The following is a 16,472-nucleotide window of genomic DNA, read 5'->3' on the forward strand; positions in this document are numbered from 1 at the left end:
TTCAGTTTGTTATTCATTTTTCTGATAGTGGTGATTCTTCCACCTTTATTGGGCGATTTAACATTTTGTTTGATTTATATGCTTCATGTTTAATGTGTTATTTGGGGTTATTATATGCCATACATGTTTCGTTCAGTTTGCATTGTTTTTAATTTTGCTTTCAAATGTGTTGATTTTAATTAGATGATCATGATGTCAGATCTACCATTTTTCGGTATTGATTATTTTGTTTGGAATTTGACTACAAACTTTTAATGACACTTACCTAATGATAAATGAATTGAACTGCAATTGCAGAGCTTAATATGGGAGAATCAGAAGGTCATTTGGCACCTGTGCCTATATCTATTGTCAATGAGGCATCACAACTTCCATGTTCATTTCTTGAACCGTCACCTCTAAATGAATTGGTCATTGGTTTTGATTGCGAGGGTGTTGACCTAGCTCGACATGGCCGTCTTTGCATCATGCAGGTGACATAAATTTTAAGATATGAATGATTAGGAAGCTTTATGTGTTCATAGGAAAACAAATCCATGCACTCATAATTTTATAGCATATGGAACTGAATAAGGATTTAAAGTTGTTAAATCAAAATTTTGAGTCAATTAGAAATAACTTAAATGCAAACCTTGAGAAGATATTTGGTATGATTTTTAAGTATTATTTTGTTGTTATTATGATTTCTAAGGTAACTCTGTTCTTTTGAAATGCTCATTCACATTGTCATCAATTTTTTTCAGAAATGATCAAAGCAAACCACTTTGAATTACAGATAAATGGCCTAAGGTTATTCGCATTATCTATTCTTATTTGACAATCAAAAATTGTTTACATATATTTGTGTTGGTAAAACTAGAACAGCACATCATGTTCTGATTTTACAACTATCAGATAGATAACTCTCCATGAGGTTGAGGTTACAAAAGAATTTGCTTCTCAAAATTTCATGTCTTGCTGTACAATTTTCAACAAAAAAATGATCAGAAAGCATAACTGATAGTAAACTTATCATTTTTTCAGTGTTGACAGAATCAACCTTTGACAACTTGGCCATGCCACTTATATGAGGGGAGACAATTTTCTTTTTCTCAAAGTGATCTGTATTTAGTGTGAATATTCCATCACATAACTCATCAACACAAACATAACTATATCAATTGTACCATGATGGATTTAGTTGTTGATTCTTTTGTGGAAGTGCAGTAAAAAGAGTCCTTATGTCACTAACATCATGTTGTCTTAAGTGCAACATACTAAAACGGAGAATAGATGTGAAACCCTTTTGTATAATTCCAGGTTAAATAAATAAGTAGCATAAGCATTCAGAATCTAGACTAGAGTAAAAGAGCCAGGCAATTTGATAAATGTGCTAAACTAAATGCTTCAGACATTAAATAATAAAATACTTGTACTTATCTTCAAATTGTTTGACAGATGACAGAATATGACCACTAAAATGTGAGGATATTAGTGATGGTCAGATGAATGCTTCAGAATTAATTAATGTTCTGCCTATCACATTGGGTCATTTCCCTGACCACAGAATTGATTTAGTGAGTTTAGATTTGACATATATTGTGCAGATCTGATTGGTGATCCTTAATCCAATTTATTATTTTGTAAAATCTTATAATGTTGCTTTAAGCTTACCACCTTGACATAAAAACTGGTTTTTGGTGTTAGCTGGTTTGCACTATGCAAGATTAATTGCTTATATTGTGCCAAATCATGTAACAAAATACACTCCAAAATACTCCAATTGCGCTCACAACCAGAAGCACTACAAGTCTGCAATAATATGTGTATAGCAACCTTTTAAAGATTAGGCATTGTAGCACCATAATATTTGCATCTCAAATTTGCAGGAATAAAAAATGCCATTTACAACTTTTAAAGATTTCAAGAAACTTCAAGAGTGAAGTAAATGTTAGAATAAAATTAGACACATATTCTTGTATACCTTGATGTAGGGTGGCTCTCCTACAAATTTAATTAGGTGAAGAAAACAATTGCTTGTCGACCTTCTTATACCTTCGTAACTCAGCGAGTATCAGGACTTAGAAGGTTCTCAACATCAACTAATCTCCGAATACATGTGTTGAGGCCAACCCTAACTCTGCATCTGCTTTCAAAGAATTGGAGGAAAACAATGCTTCAGGTGAAGTAGGCAGCAGTATGAATATGTTGGTGGACTTGTCTATTTCACCTCCGATTGATTATGCGCCATATAGGTTCATATTTGATCTTGTTAAGATTGAAGAGTACTGGGGGGTGGGGGTGTGAATCAATATTCTAGCACTTTTATTAACTTCAAACCGATTGCACGAGTACCATAGACATATGAAAAGTAAAGAAAAACATAACGCATAAGCAATCAGAGAACTCACAACACCATGATTTATTTTTTAGGACAACCCAGTTAAGTGAAATACTTCGATGGGGATGGTGCCCACAAAGATCTCACTACTGCACTAATAAGTGCCCCGTCAAAGGCATAAGTGCACTTGCATTCAGGCATATGCCTGGGATCACTGCTCATTACAAAATGGATCTGACCTTTAGTCGGGTTCACTAATCAAAATACAGTACAAAAATTGGACATATTGTCCTTTATCAAATTGACTACTTGCATCTACTATGCACGAACAGTTCTGATGAAGCTTTGACAAAATCTCTGCATCAAACACAATCGCTGATTACCTAAATCGCATCCACACATATCATAACATTCAACCGGAATTCACATCTCTCCATTACAATCAATACCTAATCATATATGCTCATCTAACCCACAATATAAACCCTGTTAGCTCCAAGAATGTAACTTGTAGAATCTCCAAAATCAGAGTGTGATGCATGCTCACCAAGAGTACGATACTTCCTGTGTTGCCTGAATCAAAATGTATCACTTATCAAAACTAATTCTTCACACAAATCATCAAATCAGTATACAATTACCGAACTACCTTGACCACACAAAAACTGCCAATCCGATACTTAGAAGTGAATATTTCCAAAGTGAAATCTTCTTAGAGGTTGCGAAGATCGGATTAGACACAATAGTGTATCTACTTCAATGCTCTGCAACCACAAGTCCTAACTCCTTTGATTCTACTCACACTGAACTAATCTGTATAGCTATCTGAACAAAATTCTTATAAACTATAAAATATCAAAGTGTAAATCCTCTGGTGACTCATCTGCTGACCAAAATGGTCATGAAATAGGATAATAGTTGACATCAATGAAAACATAGCATGCTCCGCTAGACTCTTGCCAACAATCTCCCCCTTTGGCATTGGCAAGACTTAGTTAAAAATAGCTAAGTGTTATCCAAAATATGTGAAATCCTCAAAAATTGTTCTCCCCCTGAGCACTAAGATAATAGATAGTTTCTTTTTTTATTTAATTGCTATCTATTGTAATCTATTTTAAATATTAGAATCTTTCTAATATTTAGTTAGCTCTTAGTTAAATATTAGTTAATTGTTAGGTAGAATATAATGTTTCTATTCTTGACGATCGTTTCCTAAGGAAACATCATTAATTCTTTTGTATATATTGATCTATTGATCATTGTTAATAACAAGCATTTTACCAATCACTTCCCATAATATGGTATCAGAGCAAATATTCAAAAAAAGGTTTAATTTTTTGAAAAATGGTTTTTTCGTGTGCCTAGTTCGTGGTTTGTTTTTCGTGTGCAAATCACGCCAATTTTTAGTCGTTTTTGACTTGGGTTATTGTCTGAAAATTGCCTCCATTATTTCCTCCTGTCATGGACACGTTTTTAGTTGCATTTTGAAGGGTTTTTTCTTGCAGATCGTGGATAGATCTGTTGTGTTTGGCACTGTTTAGGGTTTCTAAAATCCTCAGCATCAGATCTGCGCCCACAATTTGCAATTTTTCCTGAAATCTGCCATTTTTGAAGCTTTTTTGGAGACCTATACATTGTTTTTGAAACCATAAATTTCTGTACCTTATCCAATTTTTTTACAGATTCTTGGTGGGTTTTTCGAGAGCTCAACTGTGTTGTTGTTTGTCTTTTCTATGTGCCTCGATTTTTGAGCCAGCGGATCCAAAATCTAATGGCATATTCTTTTTGAGTTATTCTATCTTTCTTCTGGGTACCTTTTCAATTTTTTTTGCGTCTTTCGATTTTTTGCCTTGTAGTATGTGCCTTCGCAGATTTTCACGTTTTTTCATAGAAACACGTGCTATTGCATATTGTTCAAATATTTTGCTTGAGGAGAATTAGAAATTCAATGGTCGGAATTATGGTATGTGGAAGCAGCGGATGCTAGCAATCTTTGAATATTAGAATATTGATTAGATTGTTCTAGGTGTTACAAAGCATCCAACTGCAGCTGTTATTGATGAGGATACATGGGATCAAAATAATCAGGAGGTGGTGACGCTTCTCATATTATCCGTAGTTGATGATTAGCTCCTTGAGATTCCATTCGACAAGACAACTATCGAGATATAAGAGCATCTCAAGAAACTTTATGAGGCTTTAGACAAAAGAAGGGCCTTCTTTCTCAAGAATACTTGATTTTCTTTTGTCATGGATGAGCAACAATCGCTTCAGGAACACATGAATAAGATTCAGGAATAAACTTAGCGGGCTCACAGATTCATATTGGGCTGGTTCTGTTAACGATAAAAAGTCAACTTCTAGATCCGGTATCGTCACATGGACTAGTAAGAAGTAGCAAGTAGTTTCTCTCTCCTCTACAGAGGTTGGATACAAAGGGACAATTAAGACAGACACAATTAAGTCAGATGGTGAAGTTGTTTGGCTTTGACAGATGCTTGGGGATATGTAGATGTCACTAACACGAATGACCACTTTGGTTGTTGATAACAAAGACATTATCAAGCTAGCACAAAATCTAGTCTTCCATGAACAAACCAAGCATGTGGAATGTGGATGTTCACTGTCACTACATTCGACAACTGGTTGAAGACAAGATAATAGACTTACAGTTTGTTCCTACAGTGGATTAGACTATAGACATTCTTACCAAGCCTCTTGGTCTAGCTAAGTTTGTCAGATTCATAGGACAGCTTGGTACGGTGGATAGATTAACCATTAAGGGAGGGTATTACGATAATAGATATTTTCTATTTCTATTTAATGGTTATCTACTGTAATCTATTGTAAATATTAGAATCTTTCTAATATTAAGATCAATTAGGCCCTATTTTGGACTCACCAAACAATGACACTCCTCATTCGACAGTATTCATAGACGATCCAAGACCCTTGGTTGCCCTATTCCTTATCCTTAGGTGCTGGACTTCTTTCGGCCAAGAAAGGACCCCTAGTCCTTTTCTTGGTCTTGTCCTTTGCTTCTTTGTTGCTTTGTTTCTTTCGCGGGCACTATTTGGTGTCCTTGTTGTCGGTGGTTTCCCGTATTTGTAAACTATCAGTCCCTTAGACCCTTGTTGGTCTCTTGTTGGACATTCATTAGTTTATCTTATCTTATCGTATCTTATCTATCTAATATTTAGTTAGCTCTTAGTTAACTAGTAGTTAACTGTTAGGTAGAATAGAATGTTTCTATTCTTCACGATCATTTCCAAAGGAAACATCGTTTATTCTTTTGTATATATTGATCTATTGATCAACGTTAATAACAAGTAAGTATTTTACCAATTATTTCCCGTAATACTTAGATTGATATTACATTTTTCACCTATTCTCACCCCCTTTGACATCAATAGCGAAGACGAGGCCAAAACAACAAAAATAATGTCTATCAAAATCCTGTATACTTTGCTTGTATACAAGTTTGATCCAAATACTTACAATATCTTGAATATATCAGAATTATTGGTCCTCAATGAGCTGATATCTGCTATCCAGTTCTTTCTAATACTATCTAGAACTTGAATCTCACCACTTAATGCACATTTTCTGTCTCCTCTGCATGAATAAGACTTGGTGGTGCTGGGGACTTACTCAATGTAACTGCTTCTTCTAAGCTCTTTTGCAAAACATCTAACTTAGGAGCAATGTCAGAAAATTGCCCATACACTCTCCTCGTCAACCTCCAAGGATTCAATCTTGTCATGTAATCTGACAACTTCATTCATATAATCAGAAGCAAATCCCTTTGATAAATCATAGTCCGTTTCTTTGCTTGTAGCCCATCCGTACTTGCCTTAATCATTTTTAATCAATCTCTGGTACTCCGTCAAGTATTAATGCAAACTTTCAGATCATAATTGCCATCATCTATGAACTTTGTTTGATCTATAGCTGCATTGAAAGAAGGTTTATCCTTTGCAATTAAGGTACATAGATGCATACACCTTTTGGCTCCGAACTCCTTTTGTATCTGTCGTCTGCACATTTCTGCAAAGTCCGAAAATGATTATCAAAATTATCCAGTAATACCTCTAACTGATCAATTGGGGAACTATTTACATTGATCTGAACATTCGGTAACATCTTTCCAAATGATTCAACCGCCCTAGAAATCATTTCGTTTTCTTTCTCTTGCTCAGGGATTTCTCACGGGCTTTGGATTGTGCCAATACTGCAGATTTCATTAAAACTTCCTTATTCACACTCTCGAGATCAATTGGCCTGCTAGGCTTTAATAACTAGAATGATTCTGAAGAATCTCTTGCCAACAATGTCTTCTCACTTGGCATACACGATCCGGTTGGGGTTTCGTCAGTTGTAGAATCATCAGGTACGAACTCAACTGTCTCTCCCATTACGGCCTCAGTGGTGTTCATAGGAATGTGACTTTTGTTCTATACATGAACATCATGCACAACGATATCTGGTTCTATCTCTTCTCTTACTGGTCCAACAGATGTTATGTCTTTTATTTCCTTCTCACTGAAAAAGTTTAATGGATCTGCAAATGGATCTTCTCCTGATTTGCTGAAAATCAATATCATCTTGTGTATCAATAGCAATCGGGATGCCTGCTATAAATGCATCTGGTTCCTTAACTGTAGAAATGAATTGTTCATCAGTAAATTACTTCTCTTCTTTCGTCTTTGTTCCAGGTTCCTTCCTGCCATGGATATCTGGTCTGGCTTCAATAATTATTTACTAAAACATCTTTAGTTTCTGCAATCACATCATCTACCTTGCCAACCATTAACATTTTTATCCTTTTCTTTGCAATAAGCTTTTTCATGGTCTTATCCAATATACAGTCCATATCATCATTGTTCATCACTGGTAACATCTTAGTAATAGATGCTTCTCTGATCTTCTGGTCCTCTTCCACTTTCTTCTAAGCTACCGTACAACTCTTCAGGTTGTTATTCCTTTATTTCAACTAAAGTTCTGCTAAAACTCAGTAAATGTTGAATAAAACCATTTTCTAATTTTCTTTTTTCATCTTCATCAAATAAATGGAAATGTTTCTTCAACTGAACTAGGATTCCATGCTTCATTACCTTCTCAAATCTTAACTACAGGATAAATGTCCTTACTAGTGACCATTTTAGATGCTGTAGCTCCCTTAGTCCTTATCTTCTTCTTGGATTGATCAGTTTCCGTAGTTTACCCTTCTTTCTCTTTGTTCCTTCACTCTTTGGCTTAGTTCTTCTCTTTCCAAGTTCTGGTTTGGACTTCTGACCTTTAAATTCAGTGGCTTTAGATGGAGCACGAGCCTTCTTCACAGATGAAAATTTTACCCTTGCCAAACTCCTTGTCCTGGGCATTGAGATAGGTGGAGTTGGGAACTCCTCATCCACATCAATTGGTACCTATCCGCCTTCTCTCTCCCCTTCCTAATCTTTGCCATTTCTTCCTTACTTATCCCTTCTCTGCTGCACTATCAACCATCTTTGTGATTTTTCTGTTTCTAGCCTTCTTTGTCAACTTTTTCCGTACTTGAACATGTTTTTCTTTACAAGTTCCAAACCTTTCTGCCCTCGGATCTGTTCGACTCTTCAACATTTCTTTAACACATCTAACTGCAATGTCTGGAATAACCAAATAGCCCATTGGTTGAATCAACATCTCTCTCGGTTCTACTGCCTGTATACAACATTGATTGGTCTCAACCATAAAACAAACAGTGTCTGCATATCTCTCTACTATATCCTTAGGAATTCTTTCCCTAAATTTCATCTTCTTTTGAAACATTTTGAATTGCCCAGATAAAAGTATATCTACCCTATCCTTGTCCTGTGATCGGTAAAATTGAGAAATTTGCCGACTTGCTGGTACATCCTTATTCCAGGTAGCTTTGGGAACAAAGTTCATCAGATATGAACATATGCACAATCAATGGACCATACTTGAAAACCTTAGATCTATCCTTCTTTATCTTATCCAGATTCTCCAACAATTGTGTTTGCAATATCTCACAGATATCAAATTTAATGTGTACTTTTAACATCCAGCATGCTATATGTATAATAGGAGCTGAAATAGAGTTTGTTCAGCAACTGTGATATACCTTATACCCAGGAATCATTGAAGCAAGTTTGACATCTGATTGAATGATATCATCGATAGTCATCACTCTACCATCATACCGAGACTTTATAAGCTCTTCCACAATCTTCTTCTTAGAAGATTTCAGATTTGGGGTTTCATCGGTAGCTCAAAATCCTGTAACTTTCTGAATTAACTCCATTGTGATCTTCACTGGCTGATCGTTTATCCAAAAGAATTGATTATTATCCTAGTCAAGACAATTCTTATCCACTCAGGTTCTTTCAATAACACAAAGTTGATTTGTTGAAGTAAATTGATCTCATTTAATTTCCTGAACTCATCCTTTAGTTTCCCATTCTCACACATGAATATATTGCTTGTTAATATCTCAAGTAACCATTTCTTCCAATTCGCAATGTATATATGCTCGAATGTCTTCCATATGCATAACTCCTTGTGGTACATGAGAAAATGCACCTTCCTAGTCCTCTTTCATAAATTTAAATGGGTGTAGCTTGAATATAGGGGAAGACTGCCAAAGGGAGAAAAATAAAGACAAAAGTCTAGGCTCTGAGGGAAGAGGTGACAGTGCAGTCCATTACATGACATGGTGGAAGGAGACCCCACATGCCCACCTTATTAAAGAAAATCTCATGTGTGCATAGGTGGATTGGGCTATCCAAATGTCAATTTTTTTATGTTCGTGAGTTTAAGGCACTATTGAGAGTTATGGTTGAAACCTATGATAGGCATTGACGAAAATAAGTTCTTGAGTCCCTGGGATGCGAGCTTACAACTTCTTTTTCAATTGATGATTTCACACGTGTATTTGCCTTTCTAGGGCTGTAGGGTAAAAAGATTGATAAGAGAATAAAAAAGATCACTATCTAATAGAAGTAGACTTAACTATAGATGGCTTGCCAAGATTTGAGATCGACAGAATGAGAGTCGGTGGTGAAAGATAGCAAGAGTCGTGGGTTGAAGAAATCTTTTATTACTGCTAGTGAGTGGAGGTGCTTGTTGGATGTCTTCAAGAGCAGACCTAAACGCTCCAACCGAGCTTCAGATATAGCACTGCCACAAATTGCTCTAATGAACGGGTTAAGGATGGCACCGTATATGATTGGGCATTAGTGCTAGCAGATAGGATGGACAAATTTAGGACCCTCCGACATAAAACCTTTTATATGCCGCATTATGACATTGGACTCTTCTTGGAGGCTAAATAGACATAGGTTCCTTTGCACCTATTGGAGTTGCAATTACAAGGGCGGGTGGAGCCCTCCCGCCCATTTATTGAGGCACATAGACACATTGATTGCCAACAATGATGTTCAATTTAGTATGAAGTGCAAACACCATGTAGTTGTGTTAAAGATTGATGACGAGGAGGGTGACACTAGCGATCAGGAGGAGTTAGGAGACACTTCAAGGGCTAGTGGATGTGGTTTTGGTATGGTGAGCTCAAGAGAGAGTGGTCTTACCAAGGGGAGATATAGTGGACACAGAGATTGTTCTTGGGGGCTTAGAGGAGACACACCCTCGGGTGTTGTCACCCACTCTAGGGGTATCATACATTTCGGTACTATGCTAGACTTAGGCACCCCTACACCCTCAGGTGTTACATCTTTAGAATGGAGAGTTCTTTTCTCTCTAGTTCTTCTATTTGGGGCCAACTAGTTGGTCTACAATGTTCTTATACCCAGATGTGGGCAGTTGTGCCCCCACCAATAGTGATAAAGCTAGAGCCCGAAGTAGTAGCATCTATAGGTGTAGAATCATCCATAAAGGTGGCAAGACAACCCACAATAGATATAATGGGGGTCAAGGAGGAGTTGGTTGAGACTACAGAGATGTTGAGAGAGGAGGTAGTTAAGACGGGAGTAGAGTAAGAGATCCTTGCGGAAGTATCCATAGATTCTTGGCTTACTTTCTTCCAACATACCCCTATGCCATCCATTGGTCCTTTTGTTCTCTCACTATAGTGCAAGCAACCAAAGATTGTAGAGATTGTTGATGTCAATGAGGGAAGTACGTGATCTAGAGAGTTGAAGTTGGATAATCCTTAGGAGGATGGAAGTGTATAGGGTAAGGAGTTTGAGAGTAGGGTTCTGCAACTATTGCAACAAGTGGTACCTGACACTTAGGTTGAGTTGGGTATCGTAGAGCAGTTTGTGGTAGAGATAAATAGAAGCCTCGGTACAAGTACGGGCATTGGGGATGGTAGTGCAGGCTATAGAGCACTTGGTGGAGTTTGCTTGCTACAAGGAAATGTACTCAAGAGTTTGAGAGTGTTTTTAGTTGCGGGGATGGCATGCTACAAAGACCCCAAAGATGATAGAGTGGAGGGTCTAGGAGCCCGTTGGTTAGAGCACGACCCATGTTTTCCTTTGACAGGTTGACCAAGTATTTTGCTAGATGTACTATGAGCTTCGAAAGGCCCAACACTTAGGAGCATTGGTTGAGGCCAAGCGAGTGGCTGCCATGAAAGTTTAGGAGTTGCTCACCACTTGACTCTAGATGGTGGAGTTAGTATGACAGAAGGCTCAAATGATAGCTTTAGAGGCACAACATGGGGCTGAGGTGACTGCTTTGGAGGAATTATACTGAGATAAGGTGGCAGCACTAGACAATCGTCTTATGAAAGCTTTGGAGGAGGTGGACAAGAAAAAAAGGACATTTTGGAGGCAACATTCACGATGAATGACACTTGGGAGAGACAGATGATTGATGAGAGGGATCTGTGACATAGGATTGAGCAGGTTCATGAGTTGAGGGGTAGCTGGTATAGTTTGCACCACCACTAACCCCTTCCTCATCAAGGACACTCTCTTAGCCCACAATTCCTTGATTTATTTTTGTATAGTTGTATTAATCCCCATTTCATTGTGTGTCGTTCGGAGAAGATATATTTTCTTTTTTTTGGGGGGGGGGGGGGGGGGGGTGGATGATGTTGTTAGGTGATTAGCATTTGTTAGTCTTTTGTTAAGAGGTTGGCAGTTAGCTAACAGTTACCAACTTTTGGTACCTGAAACCTCTATATGTACATTGTATTTATCTTCAGATGGGATTATCGAATGTTATGCTATGTGTGGCAATAATATTGTCTCTGAGATATATTGTAATGCTTCTAAAAGCAATGAATAATAGTTTTGAGTTCTCTCAATTATATTTTGTATGGTTACTATTATGTTTTATATGCATTTTACTCCGTTATGAATGTACACCCTATGGGGCAAACAACTCCTCTCTACCAAATATTTCCTATCTTTTCTATGGGAAAGAATAGGTGGCCCTAATTTTGGTATTGGATTTGGAAAGTACATGACCTTGGCTACTATTTGCAACTGATATTGCTGGAAAGTGAAGGGAACAAGTTGACCTTTTCAGCCTAGTCCTAGGAAAAGGTCGACGAAGTTGACATAGTCCCCCAAACAACATCAAATTGAATTTACAGGTTAGTCATAGCATTTGGATTTTGTTTTCGGTTAGAGAGTTGACTTGCTTGCTCTTTGTCAGATTGTGTATTTTACCTTAATTCCCTCCAAGCATCACAATTTGGAAACGTAGTCTGATGTTGTGTCCCAACTTCACATGTTCTAGAAATTCCGTGATTCCATGTAGTCTGATGTTGTGTCCCAACCTAGCATGCTCTACAAACTACATGATTTTATGTATGAATCTCATGGAATCCAATAGCTAGACTATCTTGAGTGGATTAAGAGAGTTAGTGAATATCATATGGCCATATTATTACTGCTAAATATGATTGGTGTAAGTACTTTTTACTACTATCATCTTCTCTTGAGAATCACTTGTATTAGTGAGTCTATAAAGATCATGACTTGCAAGACGTACAACAGTTGTAGTGTGAGACTACCTATTAACAGTGTTGCACTCGTGGAATTGGAAGACAACATCTAGTTGTTGAGAATGAAGCATAATTTGATCGAGTGACAATAAATTGAGCTTTATACTTTTTTATTTGATCGGTGAACTGCTGTAGCCTTCTATTATATTATATTAATAAAATTAAAGGAATACAAGAGTTTCTCCGTTCTGATGGGCATTGGTAGGAAAGAACGGAGTAAGAAAACCTCCAATCTAGCCCGAGACCGAAGTCCTATATTATACATCAATAAAAGGGTCATACCCCAGTTTATAAAACTCTGACATTATGTCAAGAGGATTACATCATAATATGCTTAAAATTGAGCTTCGACAAAGTATACATTGAGAAAAATCGAATCCTTCCAACCAATTGAAATTTTAACAACCAATCTTGATGATGCGTGCAATGCCAAGAGGCACAAAAGTCAATGTACTAGGTCGAGTTTTCATAATCAGATGGGCATGCGGCCATGAATGCATATGAGGCATACTCCCAAATTAGAATGCATAGAAGCTTGGGTCTTATGTTGATACCTCCCCTGTGAATATTGTGTGATTGTTGATCGTTTCTTGCAATCTATCTCATGTGATCAAACTTGTGACAATAATCATATTGAACACTTCTTCGTTGTAGATGCCTGAGGTTTATTTTTTGTTTTTTGGTGGGAGGATTGAGGTTTACCTTTGTTCTTGTTCGAGGCTTTGGCTATGAAGGTCACATGATCTGTAGAGGTGTACCTTGCATTCCTTCAAAATTGTTGCTTCTATTTATCCTTTTCTAGAATTTTTTTGCAAAGATTAGGAAAATCTAGATCAACACTAGTAGAGTTGATATTCTCAATAGAATGCTCTTAGGATTGGGCTAGGCCTTTCAATATGATCACAACGATATGAAATGTCCCCTCTTTTTGGATCAGTGTTGATGTTGTAACTTGTAACAATTTGTTAGTACGATATAGAAAAAGTATATTAACATGTTAGAGATATTGAACTGATTAAACTTTGACTAACTATTACCCTTGCTAACCCCTCCTAATCCCTTGGAGAGAGACTCTTCTCAAATCACCTAACCATCTAGTGAGAATTACTTCTTGATTAGGAAATCATCATATGAAGAGCATCTTCCTAAGGCCTCTGTTTGGGATCTCTGATTAAGCACTTTACTTGGTAGAGATCCCACCTCTAACCAAGTCTCTGATCTCTAACATATGCATATGTTTGACCACCATATGCATAGTCTCTAAGGATTCATGAAAAATCCTTCTCTAGATTCCTAGGTGGAATCTCAACATTCATCTGATTGCCCTCTAACTATGACATGCAGATTGAATGCCCCTACCAAGGTTCTACTTGGTCTCTGAGAACTCTGACTTAATTACTAATTCAACATTTTAGCATACCTCTGGTCTGGCGATATTAAAACAATCTCGTTTTATTGTTTGTTCTAATAACAAATTGGTTCGTTGTGTGTTTTAGTCCTTCATATGGCACACGTTAGCAAAACAATATGGTTTAGAGAATGCCTTAGCCACTTAGCAATGATCGAATGTCTGATGCTTCACACCCTGGTTGAACTAGGAGTATAAGTGTCGAGTTTCTATATGTCCTTCGTGTGTGCTATTACTCTGTGAGGAGAGCCTTCCTATATCTTTATGTTACTCATACGTCAAGGAGGTAATCCATCTTGGGCAAGTATGACCCCCTTTGGCTTATTTAAGTGGTGCAATTTTTCTTGCATGATGTCATTTGGCGTTTATTTGCTCTTCTGTATAGTATTCATCCAATACTTAGTGATGGCCGATTAAAGTTTGATTTTACTTCCTTATGGTTTTGGATGCTAGTTGTATTCTGTAGTCTTTGTGATTGTTCGATGAAAATCCATTTCTTTATTCTACCTTTGGTTCATGTTTATTATGTAGGCATGCCTCTTTTGACCAGTTGTGTCTTTTTGCTAATTGTATTGAAAGTAATAGTTTATAGTTGTTATACTTACCAATGGTGTATTTGTGTTAGTTTATTGTTTAGTTATTAATTATTATTATTTATAATTTGTTATTGGCTATTTGTATTTAATTTATTATTATTAGTATAATATACATGTTTTAATTATGCATATTATTTCCTTATTTCCTCATTTATAATAATTATTATAAAAGATTAACTTCTTATATAGGAAATTACATTCATTACTTATTATGGGCTATCACACGATATCTACTTCCTCCGTTTATGTGTGATCACAAATGTCCTCGATTTTCGTATGATGTTCTTGGAGAGATATCTTCTCATCCATCGTGATAGAGAACCACATATTCTTCAGAAAGATTGCTCGACTCTAGTTGAATGTCTCACGAAGATTCTTCATGGGTTAATAAATTTCTTTAGTTGTTTTACCAGAAGGCATATGGGAAGTTGATCATTTGTAACAAAAATTTTTACGAGCATGACGAGTTCTTGATTGTCATCAAATTTTTCATGATTTGAACTAGTTTGAGTTCAATGCATTTCTTTAACTAGAACAATTATTTCAAGACATCAATATTCAAATATTGTCATCATGCATTGCTTCCAGGTGTTGTAATTGCAGCCATTAAATTGATGTTTTCCCTCCAATATAATGTTGGTCAAAGATGCCATCACAAAATTTGAGGTTGTTGGTCAACTCTATTAAGGCACAAAAATTGAGGTAGGTACTAGCAATCATTTTGCAAAATTTTCAAGGTAGAACACACTAAAATACCCAAGCAAAAAGATTGACTATAATGAATTTGAAAACAAAAAAATATTAGAAAAGAGACTTATAAAAACGAATTTTAGCGTTTAAAAAAAATCTTTTCCAAAAACCACAAAAAACCCTTAGTACTGAAATTTGAAATTCGGATTAGGATTTTGCCTCAAAATATAAGACTCAATTGTTTGGGGAGGCTGAGCACAGAAAAATTGTGATTCAGGCAAACATAACGTAAATTTATTAATGTCCAATAAGAGACCACAAAGGCTCTAAGGGATTGGAAAATCTACAACAAAGCAACAACCAACAACTAACAACAAGAGCACCAAACGGTGTCCACAGAAAGAATTAGTATGGAAACGAAAGAACAAAATTAGAAAAGACTAAATACTCCTCATAGGCGAGAAGTAGTTCAAAACTGAAGGATATGATTTGGGGTGAGCCAGTGTCCTGAACCATCGCAAGAAACTGTTGGAGAAAGGGTGGTGCTGTTGAGTGTGCCCTCAGTAAGGCCTCTTAGATCTAGTGGGGTTTGAAAATGGGCCGAGCGATGCTTCTTCCAATGGGCAAGGGACCCTAGAGAGGAACAGGTGATGAGATGGTCTAATGTTTGCTTTGACGGGAGCAAAAGCTACAGTAATCACGAAGCTGCATGGCCTCTTGGAGGTAGAGGGAAAGACATAGTTGATCAATGTACTTAAAAAATGAAGGGACCTATACTCCCTGAACAAGCAGTAGAAAGACATAGTTGATCAATGTACTTAAAAAATGAAGGGACCTATACTCCCTGAACAAGCAGTAGAACCTCTCCCTAATCTCATAGTAGATGGGGCAATGAAACATAAAATGGGTCTTTATTCCCGCCTCTCCCAGAGGGCATAAGCGACAAAGGTGGTTAGTTTGTATACGTAGCCGATGGGAGACCACTCTAAAAGACCCTAGAGAGATGCAGAGGGCATGAGTCCAACGACGAGTAGGGTACCAAGGGCACACAATAACCTTGTCTTGGGTATCTATGAAGTTCTCAAGTGGTCAATACAGGAAGCCATCCTTGGGCGGAGCCCCCTCTAAGGGTTACTGCATGTCGTGATAATATGTTGCCTATAGATGTCGAGTTTGTTGTGTTCATTCAGCTCCTGGTGAGATGGAAGGAGGTGAGCAAGGGCCAGAGAGAATTGAAAGTGGGAAAGGTGGTCCATTGCAATCTAAGTCAAACCAAGAAGAGAAGAGGCCTAGGAAAACCAACAATGAGCCCTACTACCTGGATCAAAACCCGCCACCCTTTGAGAAGAGCAATAGGCCAAGTACGATTATCTATGATGGCCCTTTGTGGAGTCTGTGAAGCTTCGAAGCTGATGGAGAAACCAAACCAAATTAAAGATAGTCCCAAGCCTAAAAGGATGAGCCCCAAACTCAGCCAAGATG

At 37.1% G+C, this 16,472-nt stretch overlaps 1 protein-coding gene across 2 annotated transcripts in view; it reads left to right on the plus strand.

The window, feature by feature from the left end:
* The window catches only part of LOC149576142 (3'-5' exonuclease domain-containing protein / K homology domain-containing protein / KH domain-containing protein), a 112,567-nt gene that overhangs the window by 44,946 nt on the left and 51,149 nt on the right, over window positions 1-16,472 (plus strand). For both annotated transcript variants that reach the window (XM_089816453.1, XM_089816455.1), the window contains exon 2: window positions 298-473. In XM_089816453.1, the coding sequence (XP_089672579.1) occupies window positions 306-473 (168 nt within the window). In that variant the 5' untranslated portion in view covers window positions 298-305. The remainder of the gene's footprint in view (window positions 1-297; window positions 474-16,472) is intronic.

The sequence above is a fragment of the Cupressus sempervirens genome, chromosome 1 (assembly GCF_028749045.1).
Source record: "Cupressus sempervirens isolate cs-2001-9-10 chromosome 1, ASM2874904v1, whole genome shotgun sequence".
In the NCBI taxonomy this organism is placed as follows: domain Eukaryota; kingdom Viridiplantae; phylum Streptophyta; class Pinopsida; order Cupressales; family Cupressaceae; genus Cupressus; species Cupressus sempervirens.